Source organism: Gymnoscopelus braueri, assembly GCF_963280865.1.
Source record: "Gymnoscopelus braueri genome assembly, chromosome: 24".
Classification (NCBI taxonomy): Eukaryota; Metazoa; Chordata; class Actinopteri; order Myctophiformes; family Myctophidae; genus Gymnoscopelus; species Gymnoscopelus braueri.
In genome coordinates this window covers 12,145,468-12,164,151 of record NC_137626.1, presented here as the reverse complement: position 1 = coordinate 12,164,151, position 18,684 = coordinate 12,145,468, and the positions used below count along the sequence as shown (strand labels likewise).

At 39.5% G+C, this 18,684-nt stretch overlaps 2 protein-coding genes across 2 annotated transcripts; both read left to right on the top strand.

The window, feature by feature from the left end:
- Positions 1-16: 16 nt before the first annotated feature.
- LOC308080719 (phospholipase A and acyltransferase 2-like) lies at positions 17-4,490 on the top strand. Its single transcript, XM_080422672.1, has 5 exons — positions 17-47; positions 676-805; positions 2,004-2,092; positions 3,580-3,744; positions 4,286-4,490. Exons 1-5 carry the CDS (start codon positions 39-41, stop codon positions 4,349-4,351), a joined length of 459 nt encoding a protein of 152 aa, XP_080278798.1. The 5' UTR covers positions 17-38; the 3' UTR covers positions 4,352-4,490.
- Positions 4,491-9,753: 5,263 nt separating this feature from the next.
- LOC308080720 (phospholipase A and acyltransferase 2-like) lies at positions 9,754-14,885 on the top strand. Its single transcript, XM_080422673.1, has 5 exons — positions 9,754-9,784; positions 10,423-10,552; positions 11,697-11,785; positions 13,902-14,066; positions 14,415-14,885. Exons 1-5 carry the CDS (start codon positions 9,776-9,778, stop codon positions 14,478-14,480), a joined length of 459 nt encoding a protein of 152 aa, XP_080278799.1. The 5' UTR covers positions 9,754-9,775; the 3' UTR covers positions 14,481-14,885.
- The last annotated feature ends 3,799 nt before the right edge of the window (positions 14,886-18,684 follow it).

Below are 18,684 nucleotides of genomic sequence, written 5' to 3'. Positions count from 1 at the left end.
ACAGAGTCAGAGTAAATCATAACTGAACGTTACTATCCATGGGTCAGGTGAGTTTGGTTTTAAAAGTCAATCTGCATTTATTATGTACTTAATTGTGATCAATATCTCATATACTACTTCAGCTGCTGCAAAACCCATTAAGACCTGGAACGCATCTGTGTCACTCTAGATTTCTTTGGCTATTCAAAAATAGCAGATATACAAGCTCATAGCGCGGCATGAGCGTGTAGATCTGTTATTTTTGAAAAATCGTGAAAACATTTTTTTTTTGTTTCTTTTTCAAAAAAACTGTTAGGATTTAGAAAACATTTTTAAGAATCGCCTCAGGTCTTAACTACTTACAGTCAATTTAACTCAGAGAGTGCAGCCTACAAATGCATTCCATTTGTACACTTTAGAATGGATAAATGAACACTTGTGTACTGTCATTCATCATAAATAATATTGTCAAGTGCAGAATATTATTTGTACTATTGCTATTGTTATAATTTTTCATGGAAACATTCATGGAATGTAATACATAGAATATAGCGATATAATTATAAATTGCACTTGTTAGGTATGTTTAATACATGGAATTCATTTCGAAGTGCTTTATAAGCAGCACAAGGACGGGTGCATTATGTAAGGAGACTAGTATTTATGTTGTTGTTGTTGTGTGTTCTCTCCGCATAGAAAAGTTCCCGTCCTAAGATGTTCCCGGGGGACATCTTGGAGTATCCCCGAAACAAGTACTTCTCCCATTTTGGAGTGTACTACGGAGAGAGGGACGGGGTCCATTACGTGGCACACCTGACCTGCAGAGGTATGGGGGCGAAGGCCTGCTTATATGACTTATTAAAGCAGTGGTTCTCAAACTTTTTCATGTCAAGGACCCCACTTTGAGAACCAATGTTATAAAGTATGCACTGTAAAATTTAACTCTGAGAGGGTACAACTGGAGCCAAATGGATCTGTAACTCTGAGAGTTCAAAGAGTAGTTCACCCAAAACATGACTTATTTTCTATCAGTTACGCACCACCCATGAAGTCTTGAATTCATGGACATGTTTTAGTTTTTGTCGCATTCCTAAGCCAATAATTGGATGATAATAATTATTGGCTTAGGAATGCGACAAAAACTGTGTACAGCTCCACTAGCTCATACTTTGATGTGACCGTGTCGCTCGCTGTAAACAACAGATTTTTAAAGGGCCACTTCACCCATTTTGAGCCAGATCTTGAGCTTGTAGATCTGCTATTTTCAAATAGCCTAGGTATAAAATAGGGCTAAAGTGGTAAATGTATGTTTTTTTTATAATGTAATAATTTATTTCTGCAAAGTGTAACTAGTAACTAAAGTTTTCAAATCATTTTAGTGGAGTAAAAGTACAATATTTGCCTCTGAGATGTAGTGGAGTAGAAGTAAAAGTATTGAACATTTGGAAATACTCCATTAAAGTAAAAGTACCTAAATATTGTACTTAAGTACAGTACTTGAGTACATGTACTTAGTTACTTTACACCACTGGTCCTGGGTCAGCGTATACTGGGTTTAAGTTATGAGTCAGTTCATTTCAGTGAGCAATGCGGTCATAACTAAGACCAACTAAGTATAAATGAGGATTTAGAGTTTTTTTACAGTAGTGTTTGATGGAGGGGAGAGTGTTAAGTCATTTAACCCATTGAGACCTGGAACGCATCTGTGTCACTTTAGATTTCTTTGGCTATTCAAAAATAGCAGATATACAGGCTCTGAGCTTGTAGATCTGCTATTTTTGGAAAATCTTGATTTTTTTTTCTTTTCAAAAAACTGTTTATCACCCTAACTGTGTGTGTGTGTGTGTGTGTGTGTGTGTGTGTGTGTGTGTGTGTGTGTGTGTGTGTGTGTGTGTGTGTGTGTGTGTGTGTGTGTGTGTGTGTGTGTGTGTGTGTGTGTGTGTGTGTGTGTGTGTGTGTGTGTGTGTGTGTGTGTGCGTGTGTGCGTGTGTGCGTGCGTGCGTGCGTGCGTGCGTGCGTGTCAGACTCGGAGTCCAAACTCCTACTCTTTGGCAGAGCTTTGCGGTCGGAGGTCAAGCTGGACCCTGTGGAGGTGGTGGGAACGAAATACAAGGTAAGAGATGCTGCACACACACACACAGTGGTACTGTGTACTCAAATGTTTTACTTAAGTAAAAGTATCAATACTGCAATGTAGAAGTTACAAGTAAAAGTCCGGAATTAAAATTTTGTTTGAGTTAAAAGTACAAAATTATTGGTATCAAAATGTACTTAAAGTACCAAAAGTAAAAGTACTAAAATGTTTGAAAATAGCAGATCTACAACCTCACAACGCGTTGCAAGCTTGTAGTTCAGCTATTTTAAAATAGCCTATGTATAATATAGGGCTAAAGTGGTTAATGTACATTTTATATTATGTAATAATTTATATCTGCAAAGTAACCAGTAAATAAAGTTTTCTAATAATTGTAGTGGAGTAAAAGTAAAATATTTGCCTCTGAGATGTAGTGGTAGTGAACCAAATGGACCCTTTACGGGTCCATTTGGTTCCATTTGTACACTCTCAGAGTCATGGGGGGGGGTCCTGAAATGAAAACGTTTGAGAATTGTAGAGAATCTACAGGGATACAAGAAGAGTGGGCACTATAAGGAAGAGTGGGCACCTTGATCTAAAATTTTGTCCAAAATGTTCAAATATAAAATATTTGAAAAATGGTCTGAAGTAATGTAAAGTATGCATGATGTGAATATGCACGGTACATCATTATCAGACCTAAATGTATCCTTCAACTTCTTGTTTATGCCCACATTTTTTTAATTAACAACAAAGTGTAGCAGTTTGTCGCAATTGTAGAAATATTAGGCCTTAATTGGCGAATGTTCAAGCATGTTCTAATCATGTATAGTTTACATTACTGAAGACCATTTTCCAAATATTACATTTTTCAACATGTTGGGAAAACATTGTCAATTTTACATGGAGGTGCCCACTTTTCTTAGTGCCCACTCTTCCTGTTACTGTCTACAGCATACATGGGCAACTGGCGGCCCGGGGGCCACATGCGGCCCCCACCTTCACTTAATGCGGCCCGCAGGTTAATATCGGAAAACTGATATATTATTGATTTCAGCTGTTCCAATTCCAAACATGCAAACATGACCCGCTTTAATTACTTCAGTCTATATTAGTAGTAGCTTAATGACTAGTATTACAATTCTATTGCCTTTTTTATGTCCAATGTATTCATAAGTTCATAAAGTTGACATAAGTACAACTAAATGCATTTGAAATTAAATTAAAATGTTTCTTTTCAGGATTCCAATTCAAAAATAGCACAAAAAAAATCTCAATTGCAATTCCAAAATAGCAAAAAATAGCAGATCTACAAGCTTAAAACGTGTCGCTCTGCGACGCGTTTTGAGCTTAAGTAGATCTGCTATTTTTGCTACTTTTGTGTGACATGGCCCGACTGTATATGCAATGTGGCCCTCTGGAGTGAGTGTGGAAATATAGTGGCCCTCTCCATCATCAAAGTTGCTCACCCCTGACAGTAATAATGTCCATTTTCCCACAAAACTGTATTTCGTGACTTGCTGCAGGTGAACAACATGCTGGACGACTCCTTCTCTGCCAGGGACTTCCATGGCGTGGTGAAGGGGACCATAGATGACCTGCTGGGCAGAGAGGTCACCTTCGACGTCCTGTTCCACAACAGCGAACACCAGGCCACACTCTTCCGATACGGAGTCAAGAAGTCCCAGCAGGTCAGTAAAAAGACTGCGAAAGGGCCTCTCTGTGTGGAGTTAGCATGTTCTCCCCATGTTCCCTAGGGTAGGTACCCTCACAAAAAAACATGCAGTAATCCTGGTCTCTATACTGCCTCCCCCTGGTCAGCCGGGGCGCCTGATGGAGGGGAAAGGAACTGGTTGGAATAACGTGTTCCTTCCACGCTCTACGTCCTACCGGGGGAAACCCCCCCCTGTCAGGTGATAAGCAACGGCCTGCTCACTCCTCATGTGTTGAAGGAGGCATGAGCTCAGTTCGGGGCTCTCCCCAGGCTGGCAGAGGGAGAGTAGTGCCCAAGATTACAAGCTTAGGCAATTGGCACTCAAAAATTGGGTTACAAAATCATGGGATTAAAATGTAAATAAAGAAAAAAGTTTAAAAAATATATATATACTTCACCGTAGGTCGTAGGACATGATGCCAATACATGTAGTTTTTCTACATTATTTAGTATTAAAATTTTGGATGCAGGTCTTTTACTTAAACTATACACACACTGTACTGTACTGTGTGTTGCAGATAGAGACAATCTATGAGCACATCATGCCAGCCTGGAAGAAACTCATGGAGAAGAAGCAGTTGTGAAGATGCCTCACATTCTCCCAGGATCCTCCCACTTATAGCCAGGATCCTCCCACTTATAGCCACTTTGTAAATATGTTAACCACATCCTACATGCTCTATGTTAATCCATGAAGACCGGGAACTGTGTGTCATTTTTAGATTTCTTTGGCTTTTCAAAAAAATAGCAGATCTACAAGCTCATAGCGCTAGGAGCTTGTAGATCTGCTATTTTTGAAAAATCGTGAAAATGTGTGCAAATCTTTGAATATATATATATATTTTTATATATATATATACATTTTTAATTCAAATCTTTGCTTCTGGGGGGGTCCCTGGAACAACATATTTTGAGATCGGGGTCCACGGCCAAATACATGTCATTTTGGGGGTCCTTGACATGAAAAAAGTTTGAGAACCACTGATATAGCAACATACGTTTTTTTTTTTCTTTTTTAACTGTTAAGATGTAGAAGACATTTGTAGAATCCTCCAGTAGCAAAGATTTGAGTTAAAAATGTTAGCTTTAAAAAACATATACATTCAAAGATTTTCAAAAAAATTGCAGATCTACGAGCTTGTAGATCTGCTATTTTTGAATAGCCCAAAGTATAAAATAATGATTATAGCAAAAAATAAACTCTAAAGATGGCACAGTATGCGTTCCCGGATTGAATGGGTTAACCATATTATCCTGCTATGTTAATTGAATACATAAGACTACAATAGTATATGGTGTTATCATTTTAGCTTTAATGTCTTTACTCTTTACTGTACCACGTGCTGTTTACATTTCTTACTAATAAAGTATTCAATATCAATCCATCAAACCACTAGAGGGCAGCATTGTTCCATGTTGAAGTTTGCTGCAGCCTTTCTCACTTTGTGGGGCTTTTTGTGAGAACAAAAGAATGTAGACATGTGCAGTGATGTAAAGTAACCAAGTACATTTACTCAAGTACTGTGCTGAAGTACAATTTTGAGGTACTTTTACTTTACTGGACTATTTCCAATTGTCTGTACTTTTACTTCTACTCCACTACACCTCAGAGGCAAATATTGTACTTTTACTCCACTACAATTATTTAAAAACTTAAGTTACTAGTTACTTTGCAGATATAAATTATTACATTACAAAATAAACCACTTTAGCCCCATTTTATACCTCGGCTATTTGAAAATAGCCGATCTACAAGCTCACAACGCGTCGCGTCGCAACGCGTTTTGAGCTTGTACATCTGCCATTTTCAAACATTTTTGTATTTTTACTTTTGGTACTTTAAGTATATTTTGATGCCAATACTTTTGTACTTTTACTCAAGTAACATTTTGAACACAGGCCTTTCACTTGTAACAGAGCTTGTAACAGAGTATTTTTATATTGTGATATTGCTACTTTTACTTCAGTAAAATATCCGAGTACTTCTTCCACCGCTGTGAGTGAGTGAGTGAGTGAGTGAGTGTGTGTGTGTGTGTGTGTGTGTGTGTGTGTGTGTGTGTGTGTGTGTGAATGAATGACATTTTTATTTTCAGTCTCCTGCAGCAGACCATGCATGTCTCTCACTCTGTGTTCACAATGTTTGCTAGATGAGCACATTGTTGTCTTTACTTTGAAAGTGAGATGGTAGGTTTTAAACTTAATCTCTCCATCTAGTTTCCAGGTAATCATGCTCCTCACTGTATACAATACATCATGTTCAAAAACAATAGAGCACCAAAGTCTGTAATTTACACATACTACCTGGTTTGCAGTTTTCCACCCCCCGTTCTGAATCCCCATAGACGTCTTTAATATCGCGTCAAATAAGAACTGTGTTCCAAAAATAAACAAATGACCCCGGCGGTTCCACTCTTATGGATATGAAGCATCAACTGACGGTGAGAAAACGATAATGTTACTTCCGCCGAATTAGTTAAATTTTCGCCAGAAACAGACTGTATCAAATATAAGTGACTGACTATCATTCTTTTGTTAACTAAATTTTTATCCCACGATTTTGTAACCCGATTTTTTACACCCAGTGCCAATTGTCTATGTAATCCTGGGCACTACCTTCCCTCTGCCAACCTAGGGAGGCCAGGGCCGAGCTCATGCCTCCTTCAATGCATGAGAGCCTGACAGGGGAGAGTTTCCCTGGTTGGACGTAGCGCGTGGAAGGAACACGTTAATATTATTCCAACCAGTTCCTTTCCCCTCCATCAGGCGCCCCGGCTGGCCAGGGGGAGGCAGTATAGTGACCAGGATTACTGCATGTTTTTGTGAGGGTACCTACCCTAGGGAACACGGGGAGAACATGCAAACTCCACACAGAGAGGCCCTTTCGCCTGACTATCATAAACGATACAGAGCCACCTCCCTGACAATATCGCCGAGACAGTTTGTTTATTTTTGGACCACAATTCTTATATGAGACGATTCTAAGATGACCCAATGTTATTCTCCATAGAGAAGTTACTTTAGGAACCAGGGGATGGACGAGTGACGTCAGGACTTCTGTACTCTATAGCTGAAACCATATATGTCCCAAGTCTTAATTGATGATTGCCATTGGAGCCTCTACGGAAGTCAGGGCCGCCAACCCTCCTGGATTCTGCACGAGTCTCCTTGATTTCAACCACATCTCCTTGAGGACTCCTTGATTGTCATTTCTCCTTGATTTGGTATCAAACTCCCAAAATTCACCAGAACACAGGAAATTACATGTTAAAACGTTTCTGGGGGGACGACCCACCCAGACCCCCCTGCTTTGGGGGTTGTGGTCAGTGCATGGAATCATACAGAGATATTCACTTTTAAGTAATGAATGGTTATTTTAAAGATGGGTCTTACATTATATCAGTCATCAAATACATTTCTGTTATATTTTATACAATGTTGGTTACAACAGACACACCTAATATGGGATTGCTTCCCTAATGGTTAAAACCTTTCAGTAGACAAACCTATTATGGGGTTTTCTTCCTAACAGTTAAAACAGGGGTCTTCAACAGGGGGTCCGGGACCCCTAGGGGGTCCTTAGAGCTACTACAGGGGGTCTGCCAAATCTTTGTGTGATAGGATTTAGTTTTTTTTTTACATTAACCACTTGAACCCTAGAATTCCTTTTCTGAGGGGAACATTAGCCGAAAATAGCAGATCTACAAGCTCACAACGCCTCGCGAGAGAGCTTGTAGATCGGCTATTTTTGGCAAAGAGGTATAGGTGTAGAGGGGAGAAAAAGAGCAGACAAAGTAAACAAAAAAAGTTTAATCTGAAACAATGTATAGTAGGGGGTCCCTGCTTCATCTCTCTCTCAGCTAGGGGGTCCTTGGCCTGAAAACGTTGAAGACCCCTGAGTTAAAAACATTTCAGCTGTTGCCATGGCAATTTGGTCATGTGAGTAAAAAGTAGAGTTTGCTTAGCAAGTCATTGCGTAAGAGGAAGTTGTGGTGGCCAGGGAGTCAGGGAGCAGAGATGGTGTCAGCAGCAGGAGGTCGACTTCCCTTCCAACGCCCGCCGCGCTTGCTCCTCTTCTTCTGCAGAGCGCGTTGCTCGGCACGGTCACCCGGCTGCTCCGGGGTCATCAAAGGCCGGGGAATGACTATAGGCTAAGCCTAACCATGTCAAGTATAGCAGGTTCATTTTGCACAAATACATTAATTACATACATTACCATTTGCGCACTTATTATATTTTCCCCCCATGTTTCTCTGAGATGCGCATTCGTGCACATGTTTCACCAGAAGGGCATCAAAGGGCCACCAGACCGCACCCCGGCCTCCACACAACCCCATATCAACTTCCTCTTTCTGTTTTTAGGAAACCCCATCATTTTATTACCCACCCAGGTGGGTGGCAGCGAGAAGAAAGAACCCCTCACACTCAAAGAAACTCCCGCACCAATTTTAGATCTATAGCTCATACGTTCAGTGACGTCTCCCCAGTGTTGATTTCGTCGACTAAAACCATGACGAAAAATGTTCGCCGACTACCTTTATTCACTGATGAAAACAAAATAAAAACGAAATAAAAACTTAAGCTATGATGACTAAAACTAAGGCTAAATGTACTGACAAATTTGCCAACAAATAAAAACTAGACTAAAATGTTAGTGAGGGACTAGTGGAGAAGAGATTCAGTAGAACTAAAAGACAAGTCATTTTATGTTTGGTTGCGCTCGGGTGTCTGAAAATAGCAGATCTACAAGCTCACAAGCTTGTCTTTTAGTTTTATCGTCTTTAATGCCATGCGCGCATAGCATGGCATTAAAATCACTTAAACATTTTAACACTATATATATTTCAGAACCATCTTGAAAAAATCAGAACGTTTGGGAATACTTTTGGAACATTTTAACAACACAAATCGCGTATGGGGGTCCCTGGCACGAAATATTTTTAGATGGGGGGGGGGGGGGGTCCTTGACATGAAAAGGTTTAAGAATACACTGTTTTAGAATATCCTGCTCTAGTAGAAGTACTGTTACTTGACTTAAATATTACTCTAGCAAGTAAGATTGCTTGTGTTGAAAACTTTTCAAGACAACTGTAGCGCTTATAAGGAGTCTTTTTTTCAATTCAATTTTATTAAAGTGTTAAATCACAACAAGTGGTCTCAAGGCACTTTACATGTAGAGCAGAGACCCGACAGTCCCACCCTGAGCAAGCAATATTGCGACAGTGTCAATGACAAACTCCCCCTTAACTGGAAGAAACGTCAGGCAGACCCTAGGCTCTAGGGTGGGGGCCTTCTGCCTCGACCGTGTCGGGGGGAAAGAAGAGGGAGAGACAGAGGAGAGACAGAGAGAGATACAAGTAGTAACAATAACAATAGTAGCAGATATAATAGTGTAAGATAGTATATGATAATATAATATAGTACAATAATAATGTGTATACAGTATATAATGGCTTTTATTTGTTTCAACTGTAGCGGGTACCAGGTTTTTATTGAAAGGAGGCATAGAGAGAGGCCTATATTTCTATTTTTCGAAAAAAGGCATATTATATTATTATTGTATTGTACAAAAAGAGGCTTGTATTAGAACAGAGGCTTTTAATCGCTTGTTTCAACAACGCCCCCGGTCATTAATAGAGACCCGGTTTTTAATTGAATAGAGGTAATTTTAGAGGATTTACATATCTCAACTATCAATCTGTCTCTTAAGACACTGACGCTCTGCGTCGAGTGGTGGGCATCTTTTCTATCAGTCATTTTATAAACTCTAGTAAACTCTCAAAGATAGATTTTTTTTTAATTAAAGGAGATTCAAAGCAAACTTGAATTGAGTGTAAAAGGCAGAACCCAAAGTCGGTCTGCCATGACGACTGTGTGTGCAACCGTATTATTATTATCATCTCTACACACCCATATGTAAATTGGATAAAGTCCCATGTGTGTGGTGTGCATGTGCATGCAGCCTTGAAGTCTACAGAGTCAGATTAAATCATAACTGAACGTTACTATCCATGGGTCAGGTGAGTTTGTTTTAAAAGTCAATCTGCATTTATTATGTACTTAATTGTGATCAATATCTCATATACTACTTCAGCTGCTGCAAAACCCATTAAGACCTGGAACGCATCTGTGTCACTCTAGATTTCTTTGGCTATGAAAAAATAGCAGATATACAAGCTCATAGCGCTTGTAGCGCTCATAGCTTGTAGCGCTAGCTTGTAGATCTGTTATTTTTGAAAAATCGTGAAAACATTTGTTTTTGTTTCTTTTTCAAAAAACTGTTAGGATTTAGAAAACATTTTTAAGAATCGCCTCAGGTCTTAACTACTTACACAGTCAATTTAACTCCGAGAGTGCAGCCTACAAATGCATTCCATTTGTACACTTTGGAATGGATAAATGAACACTTGTGTACTGTCATTCATCATAAATAATATTGTCAAGTGCAGAATATTATTTGTACTATTGCTATTGTTATAATTTTTCATGGAAACATTCATGGAATGTAATACATAGAATATAGCAATATAATTATAAATTGCACTTGTTAGGTATGTTTAATACATGGAATTCATTTCGAAGTGCTTTATAAGCAGCACAAGGATGGGTGCATATAAGGAGACTAGTATTTATGTTGTTGTGTGTTCTCTCCGCATAGAAAAGTTCCCGTCCTAAGATGTTCCCGGGGGACATCTTGGAGTATCCCCGAAACAAGTACTTCTCCCATTTTGGAGTGTACTACGGAGAGAGGGACGGGGTCCATTACGTGGCACACCTGACCTGCAGAGGTATGGGGGCGAAGGCCTGCTTATATGACTTATTAAAGCAGTGGTTCTCAAACTTTTTCATGTCAAGGACCCCACTTTGAGAACCAATGTTATAAAGTATACACTGTAAAATCGTCGAGTGTTCATTTAACTCTGAGAGTTCAAAGAGTAGTTCACCCAAAACATGACTTATTTTCTATCAATTACGCACCACCCATGAAGTCTTGAATTCATGGACGTTTTTTAGTTTTTGTCGCATTCCTAAGCCAATAATTGGATGATGATAATTATTGGCTTAGGAATGCGACAAAAACTGTGTACAGCTCCACTAGCTCATACTTTGATGTGACCGTGTCGCTCGCTGTAAACAACAGATTTTTAAAGGGCCACTTCACCCATTTTGAGCCAGATCTTGAGCTTGTAGATCTGCTATTTTCAAATAGCCTAGGTATAAAATAGGGCTAAAGTGGTAAATGTATGTTTTTTTTTATAATGTAATAATTTATTTCTGCAAAGTGTAACTAGTAACTAAAGTTTTCAAATCATTGTAGTGGAGTAAAAGTACAATATTTGCCTCTGAGATGTAGTGGAGTAGAAGTAAAAGTATTGAACATTTGGAAATACTCCATTAAAGTAAAAGTACCTAAAAATTGTACTTAAGTACAGTACTTGAGTACATGTACTTAGTTACTTTACACCACTGGTCCTGGGTCAGCGTATACTGGGTTTAAGTTATGAGTCAGTTCATTTCAGTGAGCAATGCGGTCATAACTAAGACCAACTAAGTATAAATGAGGATTTAGAGTTTTTTACAGTAGTGTTTGATGGAGGGGAGAGTGTTAAGTCATTTAACCCATTGAGACCTGGAACGCATCTGTGTCACTTTAGATTTCTTTGGATATTCAAAAATAGCAGATATACAGGCTCTGAGCTTGTAGATCTGCTATTTTTGAAAAATCTTGTTTTTTTTTCTTTTCCAAAAAACTGTTAATCACCCTAACAACGTGTGTGTGTGTGTGTGTGTGTGTGTGTGTGTGTGTGTGTGTGTGTGTGTGTGTGTGTGTGTGTGTGTGTGTGTGTGTGTGTGTGTGTGTGTGTGTGTGTGTGTGTGTGTGTGTGTGTGTGTGTGTGTGTGTGTGTGTGTGTGTGTGTGTGCGTGCGTCAGACTCGGAGTCCAAACTCCTACTCTTTGGCAGAGCTTTGCGGTCGGAGGTCAAGCTGGACCCTGTGGAGGTGGTGGGAACGAAATACAAGGTAAGAGATGCTGCACACACACACACACAGTGGTACTGTGTACTCAAATGTTTTACTTAAGTAAAAGTATCAATACTGCAATGTAGAAGTTACAAGTAAAAGTCCGGAATTAAAAATTTGTTTGAGTAAAAGTACAAAAGTATTGGTATCAAAATGTACTTAAAGTACCAAAAGTAAAAGTACTAAAATATTTGAAAATAGCAGATCTACAAGCTCACAACGCACCGCAAGCTTGTAGTTCAGCTATTTTCAAATAGCCTATGTATAATATAGGGCTAAAGTGGTTAATGTATATTTTATTTTATGTAATAATTTATATCTGCAAAGTAACTAGTAACTAAAGTTTTCAAATAATTGTAGTGGAGTAAAAGTACAATATTTGCCTCTGAGATGTAGTGGTAGTGAACCAAATGGACCCTTTACGGGTCCATTTGGTTCCATTTGTACACTCTCAGAGTCATGGGGGGGGTCCTGAAATTAAAACGTTTGAGAATTGCTGGTCTACAGGGATATAAGAAGAGTGGGCACTATAAGGAAGAGTGGGCACCTTGATCTAAAATGTACAAAATGTTCAAATATAAAATATTTGAAAAATGGTCTGAAGTAATGTAAAGTATGCATGATGTGAATATGCACGGTACATCATTATCAGACCTAAATGTATCCTTCTACTTCTTGTTTATGCCCTTAATATTTGAATTAACAACAAAGTGTAGCAGTTTGTCGCAATTGTAGAAATATTAGGCCTTAATTGGCGAATGTTCAAGCATGTTCTAATCATGTATAGTTTACATTACTGAAGACCATTTTCCAAATATTACATTTTTCAACATGTTGGGAAAACATTGTCAATTTTACATGGAGGTGCCCACTTTTCTTAGTGCCCACTCTTCCTGTTACCGTCTACAGCATACATGGGCAACTGGCGGCCCGGGGGCCACATGCGGCCCCCACCTTCACTTAATGCGGCCCGCAGGTTAATATCGGAAAACTGATATATTATTGATTTCAGCTGTTCCAATTCCAAACATGCAAACATGACCCGCTTGAATTACTTCAGTATATATTAGTAGTAGCTTAATGACTAGTATTACAATTCTATTGCCTTTTTTATGTCCAATGTATTTGTATTTAAGTTCATAAAGTTGACATAAGTACAACTAAATGCATTTGAAATGAAATTAAAATGTTACTTTTCAGGATTCCAATTAAAAAAGAGAACAAAAAAAATCTCAATTGCAATTCATTAATAGCAAAAAATAGCAGATCTACAAGCTTAAAACGTGTCGCTCTGCGACGCGTTTTGAGCTTAAAGGGCAAGACCACTTTGGTAGAGGTCTGGGTTGTGTAGTTACCTTGCCATGGTGTAACTCCAAAGGTGGACAAGATACAAAAATAATTGCTCCATTGATTAGAAATTGATAATTCTAAATATGCTCCTCATTGACTTACATTGTACGGTGAAACAGCTCTCAAAGTCACTCTTTTAGCACGTAAACGGACGCAAACAGAGCTGATTCAGAGAATATAGGACATCACCAAACCCAGTACTGTTTGTTTTTTTAATAAAAATGTCAACTTCCTGTTGATTTTACTATTTGAAGATCCGGATCCGGATCCACGGATCCAGTCCGGGTTTTCTTCTACATAAAAATAGCAAAATCAACAGGAAGATAACATTTTTATTAAAAAAACAAACAGTACTAGGTTTGGTGATGTTCTATATTCTCTGAATCAACTTTGTTTGCGTCCGTTTATGTGCTAAAAGAGTAACTTTGAGAGCTGTTTCAGCGTACAATGTAAGTCAATTAGGAGCATATTTTGAATTTTCAATTTCTAATCAATGGAGCAATTATTTTTGATTTCTTGTCCACCTTTGGAGTTACATAATGGCAAGGTAACTACACAACCCAAACCTCTAACAAAGTGGTCTTGCCCTTTAAGTAGATCTGCTATTTTTGCTACTTTTGTGTGACATGACCCGACTGTATATGCAATGTGGCCCTCTGGAGTGAGTGTGGAAATATAGTGGCCCTCTCCATCGTCAAAGTTGCTCACCCCTGACAGTAATAATGTCCATTTTCCCACAAAACTCTACTTCGTGACTTTGCTGCAGGTGAACAACATGCTGGACGACTCCTTCTCTGCCAGGGACTTCCATGGCGTGGTGAAGGGGACCATAGATGACCTGCTGGGCAGAGAGGTCACCTTCGACGTCCTGTTCCACAACAGCGAACACCAGGCCACACTCTTCCGATACGGAGTGAAGAAGTCCCAGCAGGTCAGTAAAAAGACTGCGAAAGGGCCTCTCGGTGTGGAGTTTGCATGTTCTCCCCGTGTTCCCTAGGGTAGGTACCCTCGCAAAAAACATGCAGTAATCCTGGTCTCTATACTGCCTCCCCCAAGATTACAAGCTTAGGCAATTGGCACTGGGTGAAAAATTGGGTTACAAAATCGTGGGATAAAAATGTAAATAAAGAAAAGGTTTTTTGTTTTAATTATACTTCACCGTAGGTCGTAGGACATGATGCCAATACATGTAGTTTTTCTACATTATTTAGTATTTAAATTTTGGATGCAGGTCTTTTACTTAAACTATACACACACTGTACTGTACTGTGTGTTGCAGATAGAGACAATCTATGAGCACATCATGCCAGCCTGGAAGAAACTCATGGAGAAGAAGCAGTTGTGAAGATGCCTCACATTCTCCCAGGATCCTCCCACTTATAGCCAGGATCCTCCCACTTATCGCCAGGATCCTCCCACTTATAGCCACTTTGTAAATATGTTAACCACATCCTATAGTATATGCTATATGTTAATCCATGAACACCGGGAACTGTGTGTCATTTTTTGATTTCTTTGGCTTTTCAAAAATAGCAGATCTACAAGCTACAAGGGTCCACGGCCAAATACATGTCATCTTGGGGGGTCCTTGAAATGAAAAAAGTTTGAGAACCACTGATATAGCAACATACGTTTTTTTTCTTTTTTAAACTGTTAAGATGTAAAATGCATTTGTAGAATCCCCCAGTAGCAAAGATTTGAGTTAAAAATGTTCGCTTTAAAAAACATATACATTCAAAGATTAAAAAAAAAAAAATAGCAGATATGCAAGCTCATAGTGCGACACTCGGTGCCGCGCTATGAGCTTGTAGATCTGCTATTTTTGAATAGCCAAAAGTATAAAATAATGATTATAGCAAAAAAGAAACTCTAAAGATGGCACAGTATGCGTTCCTGGATTGAATGGGTTAACCATATTGATATTATCCTATGTGCTATGTTAATTGAATACATAAGACCACGATAGAAACAAGTCCCAGGACTTTTTTTTGTGTTATCATTTTAGCTTTAATGTCTTCACTCTTTACTGTATATCTTACTAATAAAGTATTCAATATCAATCCATCAAACCACTAGAGGGCAGCATTGTTCCATGTTGAAGTTTGCTGCAGCCTTTCTCACTTTGTGGGGCTTTTTGTGTGAACAAAAGAACGTAGACATGTGCAGTGATGTAAAGTAACCAAGTACATTTACTCAAGTACTGTGCTGAAGTAAAATTTTGAGGTACTTTTACTTTACTGGACTATTTCCAATTGTCTGTACTTGTACTTCTACTCCACTACATCTCAGAGGCAAATATTGTACTTTTACTCCACTACAATTATTTAAAAACTTTAGTTACTAGTTACTTTGCAGATATAAATTATTACATTACAAAATAAACTCTAACCACTTTAGCCCCATTTTATACCTCGGCTATTTGAAAATAGCCGATCTACAAGCTCACAACGCGTCGCGTCGCAACGCGTTTTGAGCTTGTACATCTGCCATTTTCAAACATTTTTGTATTTTTACTTTTGGTACTTTAAGTATATTTTGATGCCAATACTTTTGTACTTTTACTCAAGTAACATTTTGAACACAGGCCTTTCACTTGTAACAGAGCTTGTAACAGAGTATTTTTATATTGTGATATTGCTACTTTTACTTCAGTAAAATATCCGAGTACTTCTTCCACCGCTGTGAGTGAGTGAGTGAGTGTGTGTGTGTGTGTGTGTGTGTGTGTGTGTGTGTGTGAATGACATTTTTATTTTCAGTCTCCTGCAGCAGACCATGCATGTCTCTCACTCTGTGTTCACAATGTTTGCTAGATGAGCACATTGTTGTCTTTACTTTGAAAGTGAGATGGTAGGTTTTAAACTTAATCTCTCCATCTAGTTTCCAGGTAATCATGCTCCTCACTGTATACAATACATCATGGTCAAAAACAATGGAGCACCGAAGTCTGTAATTTAATCCCCATAGACGTCTTTAATATCGCGTCAAATAAGAACTGTGTTCCAAAAATAAACAAATGACCCCGGCGGTTCGACTCTTATGGATATGAAGCATCAACTGACGGTGAGAAAACGATAATGTTACTTCCGCCGAATTAGTTACATTTTCGACAGAAACAGACTGTATCAAATATAAGTGACTGACTATCATTTTTTTTTAACTAAATGTTTATCCCACGATTTTGTAACCAGATTTTTTACACCCAGTGCCAATTGTCTATGTAATCCTGGGCACTACCTTCCCTCTGCCAACCTAGGGAGGCCAGGGCCGAGCTCATGCCTCCTTCAATGCATGAGAGCCAACTGACCTTCTTGTCACCTGACAGGGGAGAATTTCCCTGGTTGGACGTAGCGCGTGGAAGGAACACGTTAATATTATTCCAACCAGTTCCTTTCCCCTCCATCAGGCGCCCCGGCTGGCCAGGGGGAGGCAGTATAGTGACCAGGATTACTGCATGTTTTACCCTAGGGAACACGGGGAGAACATGCAAACTCCACACAGAGAGGCCCTTTCGCCTGACTATCATAAACGATACAGAGCCACCTCCCTGACAATATCGCCGAGACAGTTTGTTTATTTTTGGACCACAATTCTTATATGAGACGATTCTAAGATGACCCAATGTTATTCTCCATAGAGAAATTACTTTACGAACCAGGGGATGAACGAGTGACGTCAGGACTTCTGTACTCTATAGCTGAAACCATGTATGTCCCAAGTCTTAATTGATGATTGACATTGGAGCCTCTACAGAAGTCAGGGCCGCCAACCCTCCTGGATTCTGCACGAGTCTCCTTGATTTCAACCACATCTCCTTGAGGACTCCTTGATTGTCATTTCTCCTTGATTTGGTATCAAACTCCCAAAATTCACCAGAACACAGTAAATTACATGTTAAAACGTTTCTGGGGGGACGACCCACCCAGACCCCCCTGCTTTGGGGGTTGTGGTCAGTGCATGGAATCATACAGAGATATTCACTTTTAAGTAATGAATGGTTATTTTAAAGATGGGTCTTACATTATATCAGTCATCAAATACATTTCTGTTATATTTTATACAATGTTGGTTACAACAGACACACCTAATATGGGATTGCTTCCCTAATGGTTAAAACCTTTCAGTAGACAAACCTATTATGGGGTTTTCTTCCTAACAGTTAAAACAGGGGTCTTCAACAGGGGGTCCGGGACCCCTAGGGGGTCCTTAGAGCTACTACAGGGGGTCTGCCAAATCTTTGTGTGATAGGATTTAGTTTTTTTTTTACATTAACCACTTGAACCCTAGAATTCCTTTTCTGAGGGGAACATTAGCCGAAAATAGCAGATCTACAAGCTCTCAACGCCTCGCGAGAGAGCTTGTAGATCGGCTATTTTTGGCAAAGAGGTATAGGTGTAGAGGGGAGAAAAAGAGCAGACAAAGTAAACAAAAAAAGTTTAATCTGAAACAATGTATAGTAGGGGGTCCCTGCTTCATCTCTCTCTCAGCTAGGGGGTCCTTGGCCTGAAAACGTTGCAGACCCCTGAGTTAAAACATTTCAGCTGTTGCCATGGCAATTTGGTCATGTGAGCAAAAAGTAGAGTTTGCTTAGCAAGTCATTGCGTAAGAGGAAGTTGTGGTGGCCAGGGAGTCAGGGAGCAGAGATGGTGTCAGCAGCAGGAGGTCGACTTCCCTTCCAACGCCCGCCGCGCTTGCTCCTCTTCTTCTGCAGAGCGCGTTGCTCGGCACGGTCACCCGGCTGCTCCGGGGTCATCAAAGGCCGGGGAATGACTATAGGCCTATAGCTAAGCCTAACCATGTCAAGTATGACAGTGGTTCAACAAAGTGGGGGTCCTTGAGGGGGTTCCAGGGGGTCCCCAGCTAAATTAGTTAATATAGAAGTTTCTGTTATTTTAACTCGCACCAATTTTCTAAATTGCACATAATGACTGCAGGAGGCAGGACGTTGCTGTTATTGAAAACGAGTGCTTCCAAACTCCAACGTGTTTGGAAGCACTCGTATGTAATGCAGCCACGACCATAAATGTTCATTTGCGTAGTTCCTTGGCTTATTGATATGCAAGTCACCAAATTACATCAGGCCTATCAGTTAAAACATTTAACTTGGGGGTGTGGTCAGTTTCACAGTGTCACAGTTTCACGTTATTGATACATGTATGTAACAATTAAATGTTCTGCTGTCTAGGCACTTTGTAACTGGCTGTTTTATTCTGACTGCACTGGCAGTGTTTATGGCCTTTGTTCAAGGCGTTCTTCATAGGCTACTGCTGTTGTGTGTGTGTGTGTGTGTGTGTGTGTGTGTGTGTGTGTGTGTGTGTGTGTGTGTGTGTGTGTGTGTGTGTGTGCGCTCTCTCTCTCTCTCTGTAGGCTACACATTCATCAGTCTATCTATTAACCCCCAAAGTATTATCCCTGCTTTATTACAGCAGCAGTATTTATTTTATAAGCTTACTTATGTATAAGGGGCGGGCATCTTAATTCAACATCAAGCCGGCTTTCTTGGGTTTAAAATCGTCTTAGTTGTAAGTCGACTTTCTATTGAACTGTACTTT